General features: G+C 53.5%; 1 protein-coding gene across 1 annotated transcript; it reads left to right on the top strand.

Moving 5' to 3' along the window:
• Positions 1–4,327: 4,327 nt before the first annotated feature.
• Positions 4,328–19,830, top strand: HSPB8 (heat shock protein family B (small) member 8). Its single transcript, XM_056131021.1, has 3 exons — positions 4,328–5,080; positions 13,684–13,747; positions 18,825–19,830. Exons 1-3 carry the CDS (start codon positions 4,711–4,713, stop codon positions 18,982–18,984), a joined length of 594 nt encoding a protein of 197 aa, XP_055986996.1. The 5' UTR covers positions 4,328–4,710; the 3' UTR covers positions 18,985–19,830.
• The last annotated feature ends 865 nt before the right edge of the window (positions 19,831–20,695 follow it).

Below are 20,695 nucleotides of genomic sequence, written 5' to 3'. Positions count from 1 at the left end.
TTCTTAATCACTTGTTTGTGTATGAGTGACGGAGCACTGGGCTTGAAGTCCAGACCCACCTGGGTTCAGATTCCACAAGCCGGTGGCCCTGGGCAAGTTGCTTCATGCTGAAGTTCAGTCTCCTAATTGCCAACTGGGGGTGGGTGGAGTGACATTTTTATCCATGTGGGGAGGTTTTAGAAAGATAAAATTAAAAGATGTCGCCATCCAGCTTTCTTGGTGCCCAGCGCTTCCCAAGTACTCGGCACATGCAGTGGATTCCTCTCTGCGGGTAAGACACCACAGGGCTGTCCCTCCACCCCAGACCTCCCGTCTCTGGATTCCCTGTGATGTCACCCTCCCCCTGGAATGTCTCCTGGAGCTTGGATGGTGCTGCTTCCCACGTGAAAGAGCCGAGAGATCCCAGCTGCGCCTGTTTGCTGTTGTTTGGGCTTGGGGCCGCACCTGGTTCCGAGACCCCGAATCTAACATTTCCCACGATTCCTGATACTTTACTCCCCTAAATGGGTCGACCTGGAGGCCCCTTCCCCTGCCCTGGCCCTGCCTAGCCACCTGCCTGCCCAGTGCTCCTCCCTGCTCAGCGAAGTGCTCTCCAGGTGGCTGGCCCAGGGCAGATGCTGTCTCCTCAGTTGGCCCAAACAGCGCAGCACTCTGGCCTGGCCCAGAAAGGAAGAGGGAGCTGGGTTGGGGGGATGTGAGTGGGCAGTTGTGTGCCAGAGGCTCCTTCTGCCTGTGACCAAATCCCTGGCCAGGGTTTGAATCCTTGACCCCTCTGTGGTCCTGAGCAGGTGGTGTCACTTCTCTGAATCATGAGGATTTCATGAGACCCAGTAGCCAGACTCTGCCTGGGGCCCCGTTGGCCAGGGAGAGCTGTGAAGAGGGTCCTGAGAGGGGGAGCAGCCAGAGCAGAGGCTCGGGGCATGACCCGAGACATGAGTCCTGGCCCTGCTCTGGGCCTCGGTTGCCTCACCTGTAAAACAGAGTCAATAAAAGTTCCTATAAGTAAGGAATGTAGGGAAGACTAGGACAACTCATAGAAATCAACCCCAAGTATTCAGAGCAGCACCTGGCACGTGGAAAGCGTCGGGTTGACGCTAATGACTGCTCTTCCTCTTTCCCTACCTTTCACCCTACCCGACTCCATATAAAGTGCCCAGAAAATGAGCAGACTGGTCCAAGGGCCCAGGAGAAACTGACCCCACCCTTCTGGAATCTTCTCCAACTGCCTGAGAAATCAAGGCAGCCTGGTTGATAGAAGGGGGAAAAATGATATTTTTGAGATGGGGTGTGGTGTTGCCAGAGCAATAGCACAGCGGGGAGGGTATTTACTTTGCACACAGCCGGCCCGAGTTTAATCCCCAGCATCCCATATGGTCTCCAAGCACCCCCAGAAATAATTCCTGAGTGCAGAGTCAAGAGCAATCCCTGAGCATCACCGGGTATGGCAATAAAAGGAAGGAAGGAAGGAAGGAAGGAAGGAAGGAAGGAAGGAAGGAAGGAAGGAAGGAAGGAAGGAGAGAGAAAAGAAAAAGAAATGGGAGCCAGCCAAGAAATCCTGGCCATTTCTTGGCACCCGTGGCAGTGCTCAGCCCTCAAGGAATCTGCAGGGCATTGGGGGTACCTGGGTTCGGTGGGCTGGTGAAATTCAAATAGTTTTCTAAGGACTGGCGGAGGAATGGGCATCCCCAGGGAGAAAGGAGAGGGCTTCCGGGAGGAGGGGGGCGGAGAGAGATGGGTTGCTCAGATAAAGAGGACCAGTCTATGGTAGTCCTACTTGCTGCCAGTCATGCACACAGCCCACACTCTTCTAGGTAGTGAAGCGCAGAGATCCTAGGGGCCAGCAAGGCCAGCGGAGGACACTCCCCCCCCCCCCCCGTCCCTCTCCGAGCCTCTGGGCTCCACTTCCTCTTCTCTCCAAAGAACCTGCTGGCCAAAGCGGTGTGTCCCAGGAGCTCACCCTGAGAATCTTGGGGTCGTTTGTACTGAGTTTCTTGAGGCCATTCAGACCATATCCCCTTGCCACCTCTGAACCCTCCCTTCCTTGTTTCAGGCAGAGGGGCCTTCTGCAGGTGGAGGGATGGGGTTTTGGGGGGCAGTTTTGCACGGGAGAGGTGAGGGGCCTCCCCGAATCCCATCACCAGCAGACTTGCAGGGAAATAGACTCAGCCCCTTCCTCCCACTCCCAGCTGCCACAGACTTGTGGCCCCGTCCACTCATTCCACACACCCAGACCCCTGCCCCCACTAGGTTCTGCCCACTCTGTAGCCAGCTGCTCCCCTTTTCCCAGCACTGCACCCCAAATAGTTTCCTTTCTGCTGGGGGAGCTGAGCCATCTTGAAGCGTGGGGCCTGGTGATTACACTCGTCAAATGGGGGAGTGGCCATCTCTGGGGGCTGGGATGGGGCAGGGGGCTCAGCCCCGTGTCTGGACTGGATGAGGCAAGGTCTCTGCCAATCAGCTGGGCCTGGATCCAGGAGTCTGTCGTTATGTGGGTTGTGGCCACACGTGGTGCTACTCCAGGCGCTGTTGGTGCCGGCTGCATGCAAGGCCTTACTCACTGAACTGCCTCTCTGGCTTCGGGGGTTCCTGTCCAGGTCGCCGCACCCCCAGAACTGCGTGTACGGACTCAGACTTGGGGCCCCAGTTTCCACACCTGCCAAGCAGGGTGGTCAGTCCACTCTTGTCATGACTCTGAACCATCGTGGGATCAGTGCTGCCATGAACAGTGGTCACTGTTATCCTCCGTATTATTATTTTTAGCAAACTGCTTCACGCTGGCACTGTCTGACATCACCGGAGCCTGTCTCAACCAATGACTCATGGAATTCCTTAAGCCCCCACCCATCCCCGCCCCGGGAAGAAACCCACAGGGCTCCCCCCGGCCCCTGACAACCTGCCACCTGTTGGGGACACATCCACAGTGGAAACCACAGCTTGAAAGGATGGTTTGGAAATTCTCTAATTCTCTGAGTTGGGGGTGGGGGGATGGGGAAGGGAGAGTCTGAAATATTGGTTCCTTTCTGGGCTTTGAGTTTCAGATCCGCCCTTGGCAGCACGCCTTGGGGATCATTAGTAACAGCCATAATGATAGTAGAAGCCAATCAGGCTTACGTTTCTGGGGTAGTATCCGCATCTATAAAATGGGGTAATACTGGTGCCCAAAGCTTAAGGAAGAAGTAGAAAATCTTGGGTTCATCTGTGTTGTAGAAGTGAGTTATCTCTATCTGTGTTGTAGAAGTGAGTTTTCTAGCCCACTACACCCAATACCACCAGGAGTCTGGGGCACAAACTACAATACTGAAACGTTAAAATGTGCCAAGGAAGCACAGTGGGCAGGGATGGGGGGGGCGGGCGAAGGAGAAAGATGGTACAACGGGTAGGGTCCTTCAGACTTGACCCACCAGGGTTCGTCTCCAGCATCCCATATGGTCCCCTGAGTCCTGCTGGGAGTGATCCCAGGGCACAGAGCCAGGAGTCAGCCCTGAGTACCACTGGGAGTGGTCCCCAAACAAACAAACTGAGTCAGGCCGGGGGAGGGTAGACTCTGGGTCATTGGTGGGGGCCATCCTTGGGCTTGGGACGGGAATGTGGGGTGCAGTGTGTATTTGAAACTCTATCAAATAGTCTGTAAAAATCCGGTGTCTAAAAAAATAAATAAATAGAATATCCTTCCGCATGGGAGAAAAACAAAGGGAGAGAATGAATTCTAGAATAGGGCTTGGCAAAGTGCCAGCAAAGTGCCACCAGAGAAGGTGACATTGCAAAATGGCCGTTGCGGGGGCTGTGGGGACACCTGCCGGAGGTGGCTGTCCGTTTCTTAGCCCATTTCTTAGGTGGGAAAACAGAGTCAGCAGTGGGGGGAGGGAGGGATAGTGACTGGGTCGGTGGGTGCCCATCCTTGATCTCTGCGGCGTGTCTGAAGAATGTCCTGTCAGTTGTAAATGGAGCTGGCAACCAGCGGCCAGCTGTCCCCCGGGCCATCTCTCCCCTCCCCTTTCTGCAGGACACTGGGTAGGAGGCAGGATGCAGCAGGCTCAGGAGGTATTTCCAGGCCAGGCAGAGGGTTATTAATAACCGGACCTTAGCGCCCGGCTGGGGGAGGGCAGCTGCTCCAGCAGGGAGCGCACAGAGGGCGGGCCGAGCCCGAGCAGGGGAGGAGAGTCCTGCAGCCCGCAGGAGGCCCAAGGGACGTGCAGGCCCCTCCCAGCCCATCTGATCCCTCAGCGGATTCTCTGGGACTGGTTCATCACCTCCAAATACTCTTGTGACAGGAGGCGCTTGCAAAACCCGCCTCCAGCCCTGGCAGCAATAAATAGCAGGCTCCCGGCCCCCGAGAAGCCAGGAGAAGTTTCTAGGCCTGCGTCCCCGACTTGATTAAGCTGCTGGCTCCACGCTAGAGCTCGGCGTCTGGCTGTGAGCCTGGGCCGCCTGGCAGGACAGACGGGCAGCAGAACTCGGGAAGAGACACTGCGGAGAGGAGGGCCCTGGGATTCTGCGGGAGCAGCCGTGGGGGACACCCCTTTGGTGGCAGCTGGGGGGGTTCTGGGACGACAACCCCGTGTGCGCCCGCGTCCTCGGCAGCGGTTGGTTGGTGACACGACTCGGAGCCTGGAGAAAAGCTGTGAAGGCCGGCGCACCCACATCACCTTGCTCTGTGACCTTGGGCAGGTGGTCCCATCTCTCTGAGCTCCCCCCAGCTCTGTAAGCGCCATGGCCGATGGGCAATTGCCCTTCCCCTGCCACTATCCCAGCCGCCTGCGCCGAGACCCCTTCCGGGACTCGCCCCTGTCCTCCCGCCTGCTGGATGACGGCTTCGGCATGGACCCCTTCCCTGACGACCTGACGGCCTCCTGGCCAGACTGGGCCCTGCCCCGACTCTCCTCGGGCTGGCCCGGGACCCTGAGGTCGGGCATGGTGCCACGGGGGCCCGCCACTTCTGCCAGGTTCGGGGTGCCGCCGGCGGAGGGCAGGACTCCCCCTCCTTTCCCTGGGGAGCCCTGGAAAGTGTGTGTCAACGTGCACAGCTTCAAACCCGAGGAGCTGTTGGTGAAGACCAAGGACGGCTATGTGGAAGTGTCTGGTGAGTGCGGGAAGGGGGCAGGGAGCCAGGGAGGGCCCCCAGCGTGCAGGCCTGGGGACCCAGAACCACCCAGGGCACAGCGGGGCAGAGTGACAGTGCGAGCCAGGTGACCTCAGGCCCCAGGAATGCGAGCCAGCCTATCTTTAGGGAGAAGCTTCTAGGGGTGCCCCTAACCCAGCCCGGCCAGGCAGGGGGGCTGAGGGAGGCCGGAGCGGTTCCAATAGGCAGGAAAACTGGCCACCGCCATGAGCTTGGCAGAAGGAACGTCATACCTAAAATAAACAACAGGGACAGAGACAGAGGGCAGCGGGGTAAGGCACTTGCCTTGCATGCCACAGACCTGGGTGTGATTCTCGGCTCTGCGGAGGGTCCCCCCAAGCACCACCAGGCGTGACCCCTGAGTGCAGAGCCAGGAGGAAAAGCCCTGAGCACTTCCAAGTGTCCCCCAGTCCCAAGGCACACACGAAGAAACAGTTACTGAGGTGTGGGGAGCGGGGAGGCCAGAAGAAATGGGGAGCTTGACCCCCACCTTTATCTCCCCCCACCCCCCACATAGACACGCAGAGCGTGAGAGCACAGCCTAGAAGGGTGAGACTCGTGGCCCAGGATGACAATATTCATAACCGACACAGGTTTTAAGTGAATCACCTCCCTTGTCCCAGAAAAGGAAACAGGCGGTGCCTGTTCCGAGGAACCTGCTAACCTTGACCCAGTCCTCCTCGGCTTCGCGGTCTGCTAAGTGTCATGCCCCGTGGCCTCCTTAGCCCAGCTGGCTGGATGCTTGTCTCGGTCTCCTCTTTGAACAGATGGGGGAACTGAGGTCTAGAGCTCCAAAAGTCACTTGCCCATGAGCTGCTGTGAGAATCGGTCTGGGTGACTTACTAGCACCTCCTTGGTGCTCAGGGGCTGTCCTAGCTCCTTCCCCCACATCCAGTCTCCCTCCCAGCCCAGGTCAGTGGACCGACCTGGTCCCATTTTGCAGCTGAGATGGCTGAGGACCTGGAATGGATTCCTCCAAGGTCATAGCATGAGTCAGCATGAGGGAGAGTTGGGGGCCCAGCCCTGTCAGGGCCGTGAGAGGATGAGCTGGAACGGGAAGAGCAGACAGGGAGTCTCAGCTGCCTTTCAGCTGGGCCCCACCAGGGAAAGCTTTCTCGGCTTCCCTGGCAATTAACGCCCCATTATAAAGAGCATGTTCCCGGCAGGCTGCGGGCCAGAAAATCAATAAAAGCCACTGCAAACACCAGCTAGGCAGGACAAGCCCTGGCAGGCGGCACTCAGGGGGAGTTTCAAAGCAAGGCAGAATTATAAACATCAGAGGATCAGGAGGGTGTGGTGGGCTGGCAGGGCAGGCGGGGAGGGATGGGGGGACGGCCACCTGGGAGCCACAGCTTGGGGAAACCTTGCTCTGAAACTGGCTCCACCATCAGCCTGTGGGGCTCAGAGCTTCGGAAAGTCTCTGGGCTTTGTTTGCTCGTGTACAGATGAGGTTCAGGATTAAGGTGCTCGAGGACAGTTGTGTTACCCAGGTGGGCGCGTGCCTGCTTGTCTGGGAAGTTGTTGAAAGATGGAGCAGAAAGATCCCCCAAGGCATTGCCCATAGGAGCTGCTCTTGGAGACCTGGGTTCAAATCCAGGCAGTGCTACTGCTCACGCTTGGGGTACACGCAGAGGAGAAAGTCGTTTCACACCCCTGAGCTTCAGGTTCCTCACCTGCAGCAGTGAGGGGTGGAGGAGGGGAGCGGGGCATCCTGTCTGTGTAAGGAAGAGGAAGTCAGGAGGGCCCAGGAAGTGCTGTTCATGCAGGTAGCACCTGCTTGGCTCTGCCTCCAGGGCATGGTTCTCTTGCCTTGGCTTCCAGCTCTATTTTAATTTTTAGGTTTCGGGGTTTGTTTTTGTTTTTGTTTTTCATTTTGGGGGCCACGTCTGGTGATGCTCAGGGGTTACTCCTGGGGGTGCTTGGATGCATATGGGATGCCAGGGATCGAACCCGGGCCAATTGTGTGCAAGGCAAAGACCCTCCCCATTGTGCTGTCACTCTGGCACCTCCAGCTTTGCTTTTGCTGGGGTTCCAGAGTCTTCCACCCCAGGTTGGGGTATCTCCCATGACTTGGGGTCCCCCTCTCGCCTCATCCCCCAGGAAAGCCAGGAGGACTTTCTCCCCTTCCCTCTTACCAGCAGCTTTGGATAAGTGGGTTTGGCAGTTCCAGGCTGCCAGAGGCATCAACTGAGTCACAGGGTGTCTGTTTTCACATCTGTAAAATGGGGCCATTGGAAACTCATGACACAGACAGGCAGAGCCTTTGGGGTTGTCAAATGCTTCACAGGTGTGCACTGGGCAGTGTCTGTGGGACAGACCCCTTCTCCCAGCCACACCTGAGAGAGGACAGAGACTCAGCTCAGAGACTCAGCTCAGAGACTGAGGAGGATACTAAGGGGTCAGGCCAGGAACAGTCACCCAGCCCTAGTTTGACCCACTCCCCAGCTTCGTGTGACCTTCTGGTACCACTGAGTGTGGTCCCGAAGGCTCCCAGGTGGCCTTGGTGCTCCCTGGCATCACCCCTGCACCCTCAGGCCCTGCTTTGAGCTATCCTGCCCCACTGGCTGAGTGTCATTGGTAGTATCCCACCCAACCATGCCAGGGTGGGGTGGGGAAGGAAAGACAAACATGGGGTCCTGGCAGGGGGATGGGTAGCCCCAAGTGCTGAAGTATGTATTTTGCCTGTATGAGGCCCCAAATTCTTTTCCCAGCAAGACGTGTCCGCCCCACCCCCAGCCCTGCCTTAGATGGCAGGCCTCCATGGAGCAAGTACTGCATGGTCAGGTCAGACAGTGCCCAAGTCTTGCCAGAGCCTCCCTGGGCCCCTGGACATTGCTCCATAAGCCCCACGGAAGAAGAAAAGTCAGTCCGATCCATGTCACAGGTGCCCTTTACAAAGCAGGTGACCTCCAGTTTCCTATCTCTGCCTGCCCGTGTGAGCCTGTCAGCTCCCCCTGGGAACCCCCGGGAGATGTGGGTGGGCTTGTGGCACTCGATTCACAGATGGGGAAAGGGAGACCCAAAGAGAAGCCCTCCCCCTCCCCCGGCACTCGCCTGCCTCTCCATGTTGGGGTGTGACATGGGCAGGAAGTCTTGGGGGGGCTGCTTCCTGTTCAGGGGGCTGCCTGAACTGCTGAGTGTGGGCCCCATAGAAGCCGGATCCCTCTGGGGCCTCAGCGTCACTGCAGGCCTTCTAGGGGAGGTGGACTGAGATTTCCCAGATGGCATGTTCTCAGCGTTCTTGGGCATCTGGGAGCTAGAGGGAGGAGGGGGGGCAGTGTTTTAGAAAGTGTCCCACGAAACCAACTTAACTACAGAACCTCGGGCCTGAGGGCTGGTACAAGTGGGTAATTGACCACTTGCCTTTATGTGGCAAATCCTGGTTCAATCCCCAGTGCCCATCTGGTCCTCTTAGAGCACTGCCAGAAGCGATCCCTGTGGAGTTCATGCCCAATTCAATCAGCTAATTAGTGGCTGAATAAATAGCAGTACTCCTACAAAAAAGAAGAAGAAGAAGAAGAAGAAGAAGAAGAAGAAGAAGAAGAAGAAGAAGAAGAAGAAGAAGAAGAAGAAGAAGAAGAAGAAGAAGAAGAAGAAGAAATCCCTGAGCACAGCGCCAGGAGGAAGAAGTCCTGAGCACTGCTGGGCATCCTTCCATTTCCTCTTCCACCACTCCCCATGAAAAATCACACACTCAAAACCACAAGAAAAAGGAGGACCCTCGGGGATGAAGCGATAGCACAGCAGTTAGGGCATTTGCCTTGCACACGACCAACCCGGGTTCGATTCCCAGCATCCCATATGGTTCCTTGAACACCCCCAGGAATAATTCCTGAGTGCAGAGCCAGGAATAACCCCTAAGCATCACCGGGTGTGACCCAACCCCCCCTCCCCCCAAAAAAGAAGACCCTTACTGCAGGATACATTAGAGTCTTGGCTGTGTTCATCCAACTTTGGAATCCGCCCAAGACAGCCCTGTATGACCACACATGGGTGTCTGGTTCTAGGGAGGTGCTGGGAAAATTCGACACTAGATGGTTTCTGTCTGGCCTCACTGCTCCGGCCCTCCCTGTGACCACCAGCCCGGACATGTTCTTGTCATGTGCTCCCAGGCCAGGCCCTGGCCCAGGGAGGGACTGGGAAGCTGCAGGCCTGGCTCCTGTCCTTTCTACTCTCCTCCTGAGCCTCTCTCTTCCCCTGTGCCCACACCTGCATCCTGTTCTCTCTCGCTGAGTCGGTGACGGTGGCTGTAAGGACCCGTGACTTGCCCTGGCCACCAGATAAATTCTTTTTTGTGTTGTGTTTGATTTGGAGGCCAGCCCCCCGGACCTCCGAGATGAGTTCTTCAGAAACCATTTAAAAAATCTTTCATGATCACTTTTATTGGTTCACAAACAAGAAATTTCCAGGGCAGGGCCCAAGAGCAGTCCAGCGGGTAGCATGTTCTTTTTGCCTTGCATATGGCCAACTTGGCACCCCATATTGTGCCCTGAGCACTGCCAGGAGCAATCCCTGAGCACAGAGCCACGAGTAAGCCCAGAGCACAACTGGGTATGACCCCAAATCACCCCCCCCACCACCATTTCCCCCCACACCGGGATAGAAAAGGTAACTAGGAGAAGAAGCAAAACAAGGAATTCAGAAGCAAAAAGCTTCAAAATGAATTTTTTTAGCAACTCTCACTTCCACTGACACCAGTCCCTTTCCCGCCACACCCCCTGCCTTATAGAAATCTGGAGGTGCCCCTGCTCAGAGATGCCCTCCCCTCCCTCACCCCAGGAATCCTAATTCCAGACCCTGGACATAAAGGTAGTTTAGCTTCAAACCGTTCTTCCCCTTCAGACAACAAAAGCAACCCCAAGCAACCCACTCTCCACAGTATTTTCGCAACTGACAAAGCAATTCTGAGACGCCCCTCCAGCATTGGAGAAGAAAATGCGGACCATTTGGGCCTTTTACAGGTTTCTGCCGCGCAGGGATCCGCTTGGCTGGGCGCACTTTCAGCGCTCTCTCTCTTTCCCCTGCGGAGATAAGGCCGCTCGTTTCTAAGTCCCAGCTGAAGTCAGCTCCCGTTGGAGTTAGTGACCCCGTCATGAGGCCATTGCTGACACTCCCATTTTATTTTCTTTTTGTAGCAGTAGATTAAAAAATTATCATATAGCTGACTTAAAAAATCCTTTTAATTAGTTAGTTTTTAAAATTGAATCACAGCGAGATACATGGTTACGAAGTTGTCCGTGATTGGGTTTCAGTCATATAATGTTCTGACAACTGTCTCTTCACCAGTGGACATTTCCCACCACCAATGTCCCCAGTTTCCCTCCCATCACTTTGCGATCCTTCAGTCGGCCTCTATGGAAGGCACTTTGCCTCTCCCTCCCTCCTTCCCTCCCTCCCTCCCTCCCTCCCCCTCTCCTCTTCTCTCCCTCTTTCTCTCTATCTCCCCTTTCTCTCTCTCCCCCTCCCCCATTTCAGAGAAGAATAAACTAAGGCCTAGAGAAGGGTAGGTCTAAATGTGACCTTCTGAGCACCCTCCTGGGGTTGACCTAAGTAAAAGAGAAAGGAAAAGGAAATATACTAGAAAGGGCAGAGCAAGTCTTTAGTCCCACAACTCCCTATCTGCGTTTGAATCTCTGCCTTTCCTTCCAAGATGTGTGACCTTGCATGCATCATGTCACCTCTCTGAGTGTGGTCAGCCGGGCTTACAGTCCAATGTGAGGGCTGAGGATGTAGTGCTGCTCGGGCCCCACAGTGCTCAGTAGCCTCCAGGGTTGCCCCTGCTGATGCCAGAGGCCAAACCCAGGGCAGGCACCTACCAGGCACGCACCCGAACCACTGGACTGTCCCCTGTTCACCCCAAAGCTCCCACTCTCTGCGGTGGCCATAAGCACCAAACACGGTGCCATCGATGAGGTTCTTCCAGCTGTGGCTGACAGCGTATCAGCGCTGAGGCCTTGGCTATGTGAGTCTTAGGCCCAGAACTCTCTGTGCAAAAGGGCTGAGTCAGAGGCACTGGCCCACCCCCAGGGAAAGCAGCCAATGACGGCCCAGGCGGTAGGGAAGGGAGCCGGGAGCACACAGCATAGCCCTGGCCGGGGGCCTGGTTATAACTGGGCAGTGGCCCTGGGCCTGGCTTAAGGTCTGGAAGCACCCCACATTCACAGAGCATCACTCAGGGGGTGTGAGCCAGAAAGTGCTGTAGACAAGCAAGTTCTGACAAATGCATCTCTTTCTGCGGGGAGACAGCCGTCCACAGGGGGATTTGTTAATAGAGATCAAGACTTAGCCATTGTAGAGCTTGGACTTCCCCAGAAAGGAAGGATGAGGCTGGGTGTGAAGATGTAGTGAGGAAGGAGCACTTTGGCGGGGTGTGGGGGGGAGGGTGTCTTTCTTCTTGAAAATCATCTTGGTACCCTGCGTTTTTTTTGGATGATGGGGGCAGGGGTAGTTTGGGTCACACCCAGCGATGCTCAGGAGTTCCTCCTGGCTGTGCACTCAGAAATCACTCCCGGTGGTGCTTGGGGGACCATGTGGGATGCTGGGGATCAAACTTGGGTCAGCCACGTGCAAGGCAAACGCCGTCCCCACTGTCCTATTGCTCCAACTCCAGGATTCCCGGGGTGAGGGAGGGGAGGATACCATATTTGGGACTGAGTAAACTCTTCTGCACAGTCGTAGAAAATCATTTGCTGGAAGAACATTTGCTGCAGTATGCAATATACACATCGAAAATAATTACGATGTGTTAGCATGAGATAAAAACAGGTTTGAAGCTGAGACAATATGATGCAATTTGATAACGCTAACATGCATTTCTGAATAATAGAAAAGTCTGGGACATATACAGAAATGTCATTAGTTGTTTCCTCGGGTGAGGGGATTATGAAGGTTTTGAATTTTTTTTCATTCTCTCTATTTTCTAAATTTTATGACACTTGCATTACCTAGTCTTCAGAGTTCTTATTAATAAAGGATGAAAATCATTTTTTAAAAATAAATTCCTGGGCCCAGGGAGATGACTCAAAGGACCAGAGCACATGCTATGGTGCGGGTTTGATCCCTGGCACTGCAAGGTGCCCTGAATATCCCAGAGCACTGTGCCAGGGGTGACCTTGAGCACAGCTGGGTGTGGCCCCCAAACTAAAAATTTGAATAACAATCACCAATATTATTATTATTATTATTATTTTTTTGCTTTTTGGGTCACACCCGGCAATGCTTTGGGCCATAACCCCGGCAGTGGGGTTACTCCTGGCTCTGCACTCAGGAATTAACTTCTGGTGGTGCTCGGGGGACCATATGGGATGCTGGGAATCGAACCCAGGTCGGCCGCGTGCAAGGCAAACGCCCTACCCCCTGTGCTATCGCTCCAGCCCCTATTACATTAAAAACATTAAAGACATTCTTCAGGGGCTGGAGCGATAGCACAGGGGGTAGGGCGTTTGCCTTGCACGCAGCCGACCCAGGTTCAATTCCCAGCATCCCATATGGTCCCCTGAGCTCCGCCAGGAGTAATTCCTGAGTGCATGAGCCAGGAGTAACCCCTGTGCAGTGCCAGGTGTGACCCAAAAAGTAAAAAAAAAAAAGACATTCTTCGGGGCCAGAGGGATAGTGCTGATATTAGGGTGCTTGCCTCGCATGTGCCCGATGCTGGTTCCATCCCATCACCCTATCTGGTCCCCTGAGCCCTGCCAGGAGTGATTCCTGAGCACAGAGACAGGAGTAAACCCCAGGCACTGCCAGGTGTGGTCTGAAAACTGATGGTGGGCTGTGTGTGTTGTGGGTTGGGGGGTGGAGAACAGCAAACAATATTAGGGACACTCTGTCCCCGAAGGCTCTCTGTATCCCGGGTGCCCACCTGTCCTCACGGGTTCCTGACCCTCCCCCACCTCCACAAGGGGCCCACCTGTGGGCAGTAGATAGTGATCCAAGCTGTTCTGCTCTGCTCTAAGCTGGTTTAAAGAGAAAAGAGCTGCACTCTCCTCTGGAGGGGAGAGAGGATGAGGTGAGCCAAGCTCGGAATTAGTTATATAAATTGTAAGATGAGCACCAGCCTGGCCCCAGCCCCGGTGTAATTTCATCAGTTTCCAAAGACAAAAGGCAAGCCGAGTGGCCCCTCACCACCTCCCCCCAGGATGCAGCTGTGGCCTTTCCTGTCCCAGGACCTCCAGCTCTCTAGAACTGTGGGAGAATGGGGCTGCAGGCTGCGGCTGCATTTCCAGCAATTTCTTTCTGGGCTGGTGCAGGTGATGACACCCAGCAGCATTTGGCTTAGAGTCAGAACCCCACTGCAAACGGGGGTGTGGGGGGTGGGGTGGGGAGTGGGGAAGGGATCACAGGCCCCCAGTGCTATTACCACCCCCTTCTTCCCTAACTCCCTACAAAGGCTGTTTCACTCAGTGAGGTCAGATGCAAAACTTGGGGAACAGGGTGGTCTCACGAGTTCTTGGCTAGAAACTTTGATCCGGGTGGCCCATCTCACCCGCCTGCTCTAGCTTTTGTCCATGGAGGGGATGAGGGGCTTGCAGCCACACCGCTGACCCACGCCTTCTTCTCCCTTCCAGGCAAACACGAGGAGAAGCAGCAAGAAGGGGGCATCGTTTCCAAGAACTTCACCAAGAAGATCCAGTAAGTAGAGGCCACGTTGCAGGTTTCACAGGCCAAGAACAGGCTCTGCGTGTGGGTTCCAGGCTGGGCTCTGCACAGTTCCCCGAGCACTGGCGGGAGTGATCCCCAAGTACCACCTGGCGTGCTCCCACACCAACACAACAAAACATTAAGCAGCTCCATGAAGTCAGCAAGCAGTGTGGCCTGCAGCGGGGACCTGGGGGGTCCCGAGATCTAGGGTCTTGTCCTCTCAGGCATCGGGAACCAGGACACTCCCCGCCCTACCGGGCTGACAGTGCCCCAGCAAGGAGGAATGCCCAGATGGTGCCTTTACTTCTGCCATGTCGTGCCCGGAAGCAGAGGACCACAGTACATGTTGAAGATGCAGATTCCGAGGATGAAAGATTTTAGTTCCATGGAAAAGGGGCATGCAGACCCCTCTTCTGTGTGTCTGGGGTATGATAGCCATCACCCTCAAGTTGGACCCTCCTCTGCTCCCCAAGACACCCCAATAGTCTCTTCCAGAGGCTGCTTCCTGGGGCTGATCTGTGCTAGAAGAAACGGCCCTCCCTTCAGACACTCTTGGCCTCCCCATTCTGCAGGTTTAAGATAGGAGGAGCAAACGAGGGTGATTTTGTCGAGGGGAGTGACAAAGGTTAAGCCAGGGAATGTGTGGACCACCTTACGTGAACCCCCTAAGGAGCGAACCACATCATCAAGGGGAACCTGGGACTCCTTCGAGGTGCTGAGGCCTAAGGCAGTACCCCCCCCCACACACACACACCAATCACCTCACTCTCCACCCTCCCTAGCACCTCAGGGCCCAGATCTCCCCACCACTGAGCCCCCTCCGGTTCTCCTCCTTGTTGCACTTCACAAAAGCAAGTGTGTGATGAGAGTAGGTGGTCCCCTTCTCATGTTGTGGGTAGATTCAGTTGTCCAGAGGAAAGAGCCCACACCCGAGGTCAGTACCCCTGGAAATTCGGACCAACCCACCCAGAAACCCGACCTGAGTGAGTTCAGGGCTTATTCTCAGCACGGAATGAATGCCCTGGACACCCTGGTCAAAGGCATGGAGGCAATATTCCAGACTGGTGGAGGGACCAGCTGCAAGAAATGAGATCATGGCTTGGGAGGGGGGCACCGGCAGGACCCCCCAGGGCGATCGGTTATTTCGGTTACTGCTCTGATCTTTGTCTTCACCCGTGGTCCTGGGCAAAGGCATCCCCTGTGGGAGAGGTGGCAGTTGAATGCACTGGCTTCTGTCTGCTTTGGGGGGTTCTGTGTGGTTCTGTCCAAAGCCAGCGCCCCTTCCCAGCCTGGCTGCTGCTTCAAATGTTCTTGGGAGCCCGTGAGCATTTCCTGATAAGGCAAAAGACAAACAGTTTCTTTTTAGGCTTGTCACTTGCCTGCCTTCCCCCTACCCCCATCCTCCTCATTTAATTTTTAAAAATTTTTATTTAATTTTATTTATTTATTTTTTTTCTATTAGTGAAACGCTCTGGAGCGATAGCACAGTGGTAGGGCATTTGCCTTGCATGCAGCCAACATGGCCGACCCGAGTTCGATTCCTCCGCCCCTCTCAGAGAGCCCGGCAAGCTACCTAGAGGATCTTGCCCGCACGGCAGAGCCTGGCAAGCTCCCCGTGACATATTTGATATGCCAAACACAGTAACAACAAAGTCTCCAATGGAGACGTTACTGGGCCCACTCGAGCAAATCGATGAACAATGGGAGGACAGTGACAGTGATTTATTTTTTCTATTAGTGAAACACTCTGGAGCGATAGCACAGTGGTAGGGTGTTTGCCTTGCACGCAGTCAGCCCGGCAGAGCCGGGTTTGATTCCTCTGCCCCTCTCGGAGAGCCTGGCAAGCTACCGAGAGTATCTCGCCTGCACGGCAAAGCCTGGCAAGCTACCCATGATGTATTTGCTATGCCAAAAACAGTAATAACAAGTCTCACAATGGAAATGTTACTGGGCCTGCTGGAGCAAATTGATGAACAATGGGAGGACAGTGCTATAGTGCTACAATGAAACACCATGAGGTACAGCTGTAGACTTAGAAACTTTCTTGCATGGGTTTCAGTTATACAATGATGGAGTACCCATCCCTCCACCAGTGCCCATTCTCCACCACCAATGATCCCAGTAGCCCTCCCACCTCCCAACTCCATCCCCCCCACCCCGCCCCACCTTTGTGGCAGGGCATTCCCTTTTGCTCTCTCTTTCCTTTAGGGTGTTATGGTTTGCAATAGAGGTATTGAGTGGCCATTGTGTTCAGTCTATAGTCTACTTTCAGCATGCATCTCATTTAAGCCACTTCCAAGCCCAGCAGAGGAGGGAGAGATCTGGAAAAGGAGAGGGAGGGAACTGAGATTTCCTTCTAGAGACTCTTGGAAAGTCTCAAGCATGGAGTCACAGACCACAGGCAGAGCTGAACCAGGCTGGAAAGTTGCAAGAATCCTGGTGGTGAATCCCCTGGTGGGTTATTTTGGGGGTGAATCTCACTCTCTCCCAGGCCTCTAGGAAAACACCTAGCCAGGTCATAATTGCTTAATGAATAATAAATGCTTCAAAATTTCTGTTGAACGTTGCTTAAGAATATGAGACCAAGCCGGTACTCTGAATACCCCAGCATCCTTCATAAACAACTGACCAGCCCTATGCCCAGGACCTCCTGTCCTCCCAATTCTTATCCAGAAAGGCCCCTTAGGATCCTCCTCTGTGCAGTTAGCAATGTCCAGCGAGCTGTGCTTAACTATTTTGAATTCTTCCAGGGAGAGGGGGAGGGTCCTGGCTCTGTGGGGGACTTGGAGGAACTTGGAGCAACTTGCTGAATCGCACTGAGCTTCAGTTCCTGCCTTTGGTCACCAACAGAGAGAGAGAGAGAGAGAGAGAGAGAGAGAGAGAGAGAGAGAGAGAGAGAGAGAGAGAGATTGTGGTGAGGAATGAGAGGCCGTGTGCAAAGCACCACACACAGGCACAAAGACTCAACCAAGCCCAAATTGCCCCAGAGCTGCTGGGACTCCTAGAACTTCTGGGGACCTACCCCAGATTCCAAAGACCCAGGAGAGGGACAGGAAGTTGGAATGTCCTGGCCCCCAGCAAAACACAGGTCATCTGAGGAAAGAGAAACTCCTGGCAAATTGAGATCCCGAGACACACACACACACACACACACACACACACACACACACACACACACACACATAGTGGGATGCCATAGTGAGGAAATTCATTCCAACACATCTGTCCTGGGATGACTGATCCCATTTTGAGTGCATGGGCAGGGAATTAGCCATCAGCTGGGAGTCAGGGCAGCTGCCCCGGGACTGGCTATTTCCCACATTTAGCTTCAATGAGTGACCAGAGGGCAAGCGAGACTGGAAATGACCCAGAGAGGTGGCTCAGGGCCAAAGCAAACTTGAATCGCTACTTCTCTCCACAAATCTTTCCTGCCTACCCCTGACAGACAGCCATGAGAAGCTCAGAGCCATACAAGAGATTTCTAGTTTGATTCTGTCTTTAAAAGAATCCTCAAGGTGGTCTTGTTCGGACCCCGTGGTGAGTGGTGAACTGCACAGTTTCCCCTGTGTAATGGAAGAGCATTTTCTTGAACAATCAGGGTCCTTTGAGGGTGCTGAGGTTTTGGGGCTCAGCAGTACTACAGCTTATATTAATTACTGAGCAGTTACTATATGCTAGACTCGGCATGAGACCTTGGCTCTTCCTAGCTCATGTAATTCTCCTACTGTCCTAAGATATACGATGTAGAACATTCTTTTCTATAAGGAAACCGGCTTGGAGAAGCAGTGTACTAGTCCATGGCCTTGTAGTCAGAAAGAGGCAGATTGGAACTAACCGTGATGTCCTGCTCCGGACTCCGGTTCTCTTCTCTGCCTATACCTGGGGCCCCTCATCCTGGTGTGCAAACAGTAAAACAGAGTCAGCCTGCCCCCAGCGGAGACGTCCCAACTTTTGTTTTTGAAGAAACTGAATTCTAGAGAGCCTCTTTCATGTATAACACAATCCCCGCCCCTCCCTGTCCCCTCTAACCAACTCCTAAAAATAGTTTTGAACCGGGGCTGGAGGGATAGCACAGCGGGTAGGGCGTTTGCTTTGCATGCAGCCGCCCCAAGTTTGATTTCCCGGCGTCCCAGATGGTCCCCTGAGCACCGCCAGGAGTGGTTCCTGGGTGCAGAGCCAGGAGCAGCCTCTGTGCATGGCCGGGTGTGACCCAAAAAGAAAAAAAAATGTTTTGGATCTGGAACCAGATTGGAGTTCAGAAGTCGCCTCTTGATGCCTTCTCACTGAGCGTGTCATTCAATTTCCCAAAGTCCTTTGTAAATGATCTTTGCAATGGGTATATCAAGTCTTAGTAAGCAAAAGCCAAAAGGCACTGCCTTCTTGCTTTATAAAGCTCCATCTGGCTAGTGCCTTTAATCACTGGGGAAACAAAAAAACTGTGACCAGGCACTTAACAAGACTCAAGGCTTATTTAAACATCATGGAGTATGTTGCTACCAGAACACTAATCACATGACTGGCCTGACCCCTTAATCCTCTGTGTCCTGATCCACCTTTAGTTTTCTGTTGGTGATTCACCTTGGCAGTAGAGCACTCCCCAGCAGGCTTATGGTGAACATAACTACATCCAAGGCCTAGAGACACCTTGCTTCTGCTCTGGGAGGGGCTGGGGGAGGCTGGCCAGTGGCGAGTGCTAAGATGGAGAGCGAGCTCCTCCAGGATCGAATTCCTGGGCCACCGCGTCCTTGGAAGTTACCACTGGAGTCAGCTTTGTACAGCTTTGCCACGCAGATTCACACCCTCTCATCCTAGAGACCCAAATATTCTTCAAGTGTCGTATTTATCATTATTTGGCAAGGGAAAGAACAAACTCAGGACAACTGAGTGACCTTCCCAAGGCCACCAGACTAAGAAGGGGCCAAGGCAGGATTCAAACCCTGCATTGTATGTTCCCAAAGCCTGAGCTCTTTTTTTTTTTCCAGAATTGCTTGCTTGCTTTGTAATGAGTGGGAAAGAGTTTCCGCTGTATTAAACACAAATAAATGAACGAAATGTGTTCTTCTTCTAGGCTTCCTGCAGAAGTGGACCCCATGACAGTATTCGCCTCGCTTTCCCCAGAGGGTCTGCTGATCATCGAAGCCCCCCAGATCCCCCCTTACTCAACATTTGGAGAGAGCAGCTTCAACCATGAGCTCCCCCAAGACAGCCAGGAAGTCCCCTGCACCTGAAGCCCCCCTCTTGGCCCCTTCATGTTCCCTCCCCAACCCCGGGGCTTCTCTGATTCCAGGGTACCTAACTTTAGCTAAACTCATCATAGATTTAGTGTGACTGAAATGTTGGGGGTGGGAGTGAACTGACCACAGATTCCCTGGATATTGTAGTCATAGGTATTTTCCACGGGGTGACGTGATTGGCAGGTCATGCTCAGTCGCATGCAGCCAAGATGCTGAGAGTTTTGTCTTTTTTGACTTCTTTTTTCTATAGGGTTGAAAATTTTGCAAAGAAAATATGAGGGGGACATAACATTTCATATTGCATCTTGCCTTACAGCTAAGACAAGGGTTGCTTTTCTCTGGGGACCTCCCCCTATGGCCCAGATTCTACTCTGGGTTCCCAGTGTCCATGCCTGCCCCACAGTGCGGTCGCTGGAGTCTGCCTGGTCACCGCACTGTCCTATAGCCCTGGCTGACAAAGGGCTATAAAAAGGTCTTACATCCCCATGTGGGATTTAGCCAACAAGCGCAGGAGAACAAACAGTGCCTTCTGCACCCAGGCATTCTGAATGTCCCTAGCCTTCTGCTTCTCCCAAGCATTCTGGAGGCCTCTCATTTCATCCTCTGGCTCAAGTTCCCCCTTTCTTGTATCTCTGTCCAAGTCGGGGTTTTTACAGAGGGAGCTGTCTCCGGACAGCCTCACCAGGAACCAAGCAAAGGCCAGACAACCTGGCAAGCAGGCTATTGGTTTTGTGTTTATGGGTGGGACATGTGTGTTCTTGTTATTTGATCTGTGCTATTGTTTAGGGGAAAAAACATTACATGATGATAAAAAAAATAATAAAGGAGCTGATGTTCTTAGCCTGTGTGTCCTTTGGATGAGGAAGGAAAAGCTTTTTCATTGAGATCTGTCTTATCAATTATGACTCCTCATGGCTGCAAATAATGATGCCCAATGAAGAGTGACTTTACAAGAAGTGCTTGTTAAGCCCAGGATTCTGGGTTCCCAAGCGACGAGACGGACAGAAACATGAACTCAATAATGCAAAAGCAGTAGGAATTTTATTCCAGTATACTGGGGTCAACTATCTCACCCACAGAGTGGTCTCTTGATAGTGACCCTGACTTCAGGCAATAAGCAGTTTATATAGGGCTTGATTACATAAACAGTATATGCCTTGTTGTTTCAGAAAGAAACCTTAGTTACCAAACAAAAATGGTTTGGCAAGTGTCTAGGGTAACAGTAGTCAGGCAATAGTTAAACAGTAGTTTCCACTAGTTTCCATTAGCAGTTCATGGTTACATTTGCTACTCATTCTTTTAGAATTAATAAAAGACAAATTCTGGGGCATTTTGACTGGGGCATAATGATTGATTGAGCCCACTTGTTGGGTCCAGGAACTTTTCAGGTGGGTTCATGTTGGCTAGTTACACATAGTTTCATTGCTGGGAAGCTGAAATTATTTTAGTTCTGTAAGGGAACCTGAGGCCTAACTGAATTTGCTGATTTCTGCCGCCTGTCATAGCATTGCGCTGGAGTGATAGCACAGCAGGTAGGGCATTTACCTTGAACACAGCCGACCTGGCTGACCTGAGTTCAATTCCTCCACTGTGTAAACTCATGAAAAGGGCACTGCACACAGCGGCGGTGGCTCTATCTCTCCCGCCGCCCACGTTCGGTAGTCTCACCCTTCTTCCCCCACCCCAGGGAGGTCGATGGTGATGG

This window comes from Sorex fumeus, unplaced genomic scaffold, assembly GCF_029834395.1.
Source record: "Sorex fumeus unplaced genomic scaffold, SorFum_2.1 ptg000083l, whole genome shotgun sequence".
Lineage (NCBI taxonomy): Eukaryota > Metazoa > Chordata > Mammalia > Eulipotyphla > Soricidae > Sorex > Sorex fumeus.
This window is presented reverse-complemented; position numbering and strand designations above follow the sequence as displayed.

Excerpts from the sequence above, each read along its gene's own strand:
- HSPB8 (XM_056131021.1), top strand. The coding sequence starts at position 4,711 with ATGGCCGATGGGCAATTGCCCTTCCCCTGCCACTATCCCAGCCGCCTG. Across the intron at positions 5,081-13,683 it reads CGGCTATGTGGAAGTGTCTG|GCAAACACGAGGAGAAGCAG; the intron begins GTGAGTGCGGGA and ends TCTCCCTTCCAG. Across the intron at positions 13,748-18,824 it reads AACTTCACCAAGAAGATCCA|GCTTCCTGCAGAAGTGGACC; the intron begins GTAAGTAGAGGC and ends TTCTTCTTCTAG.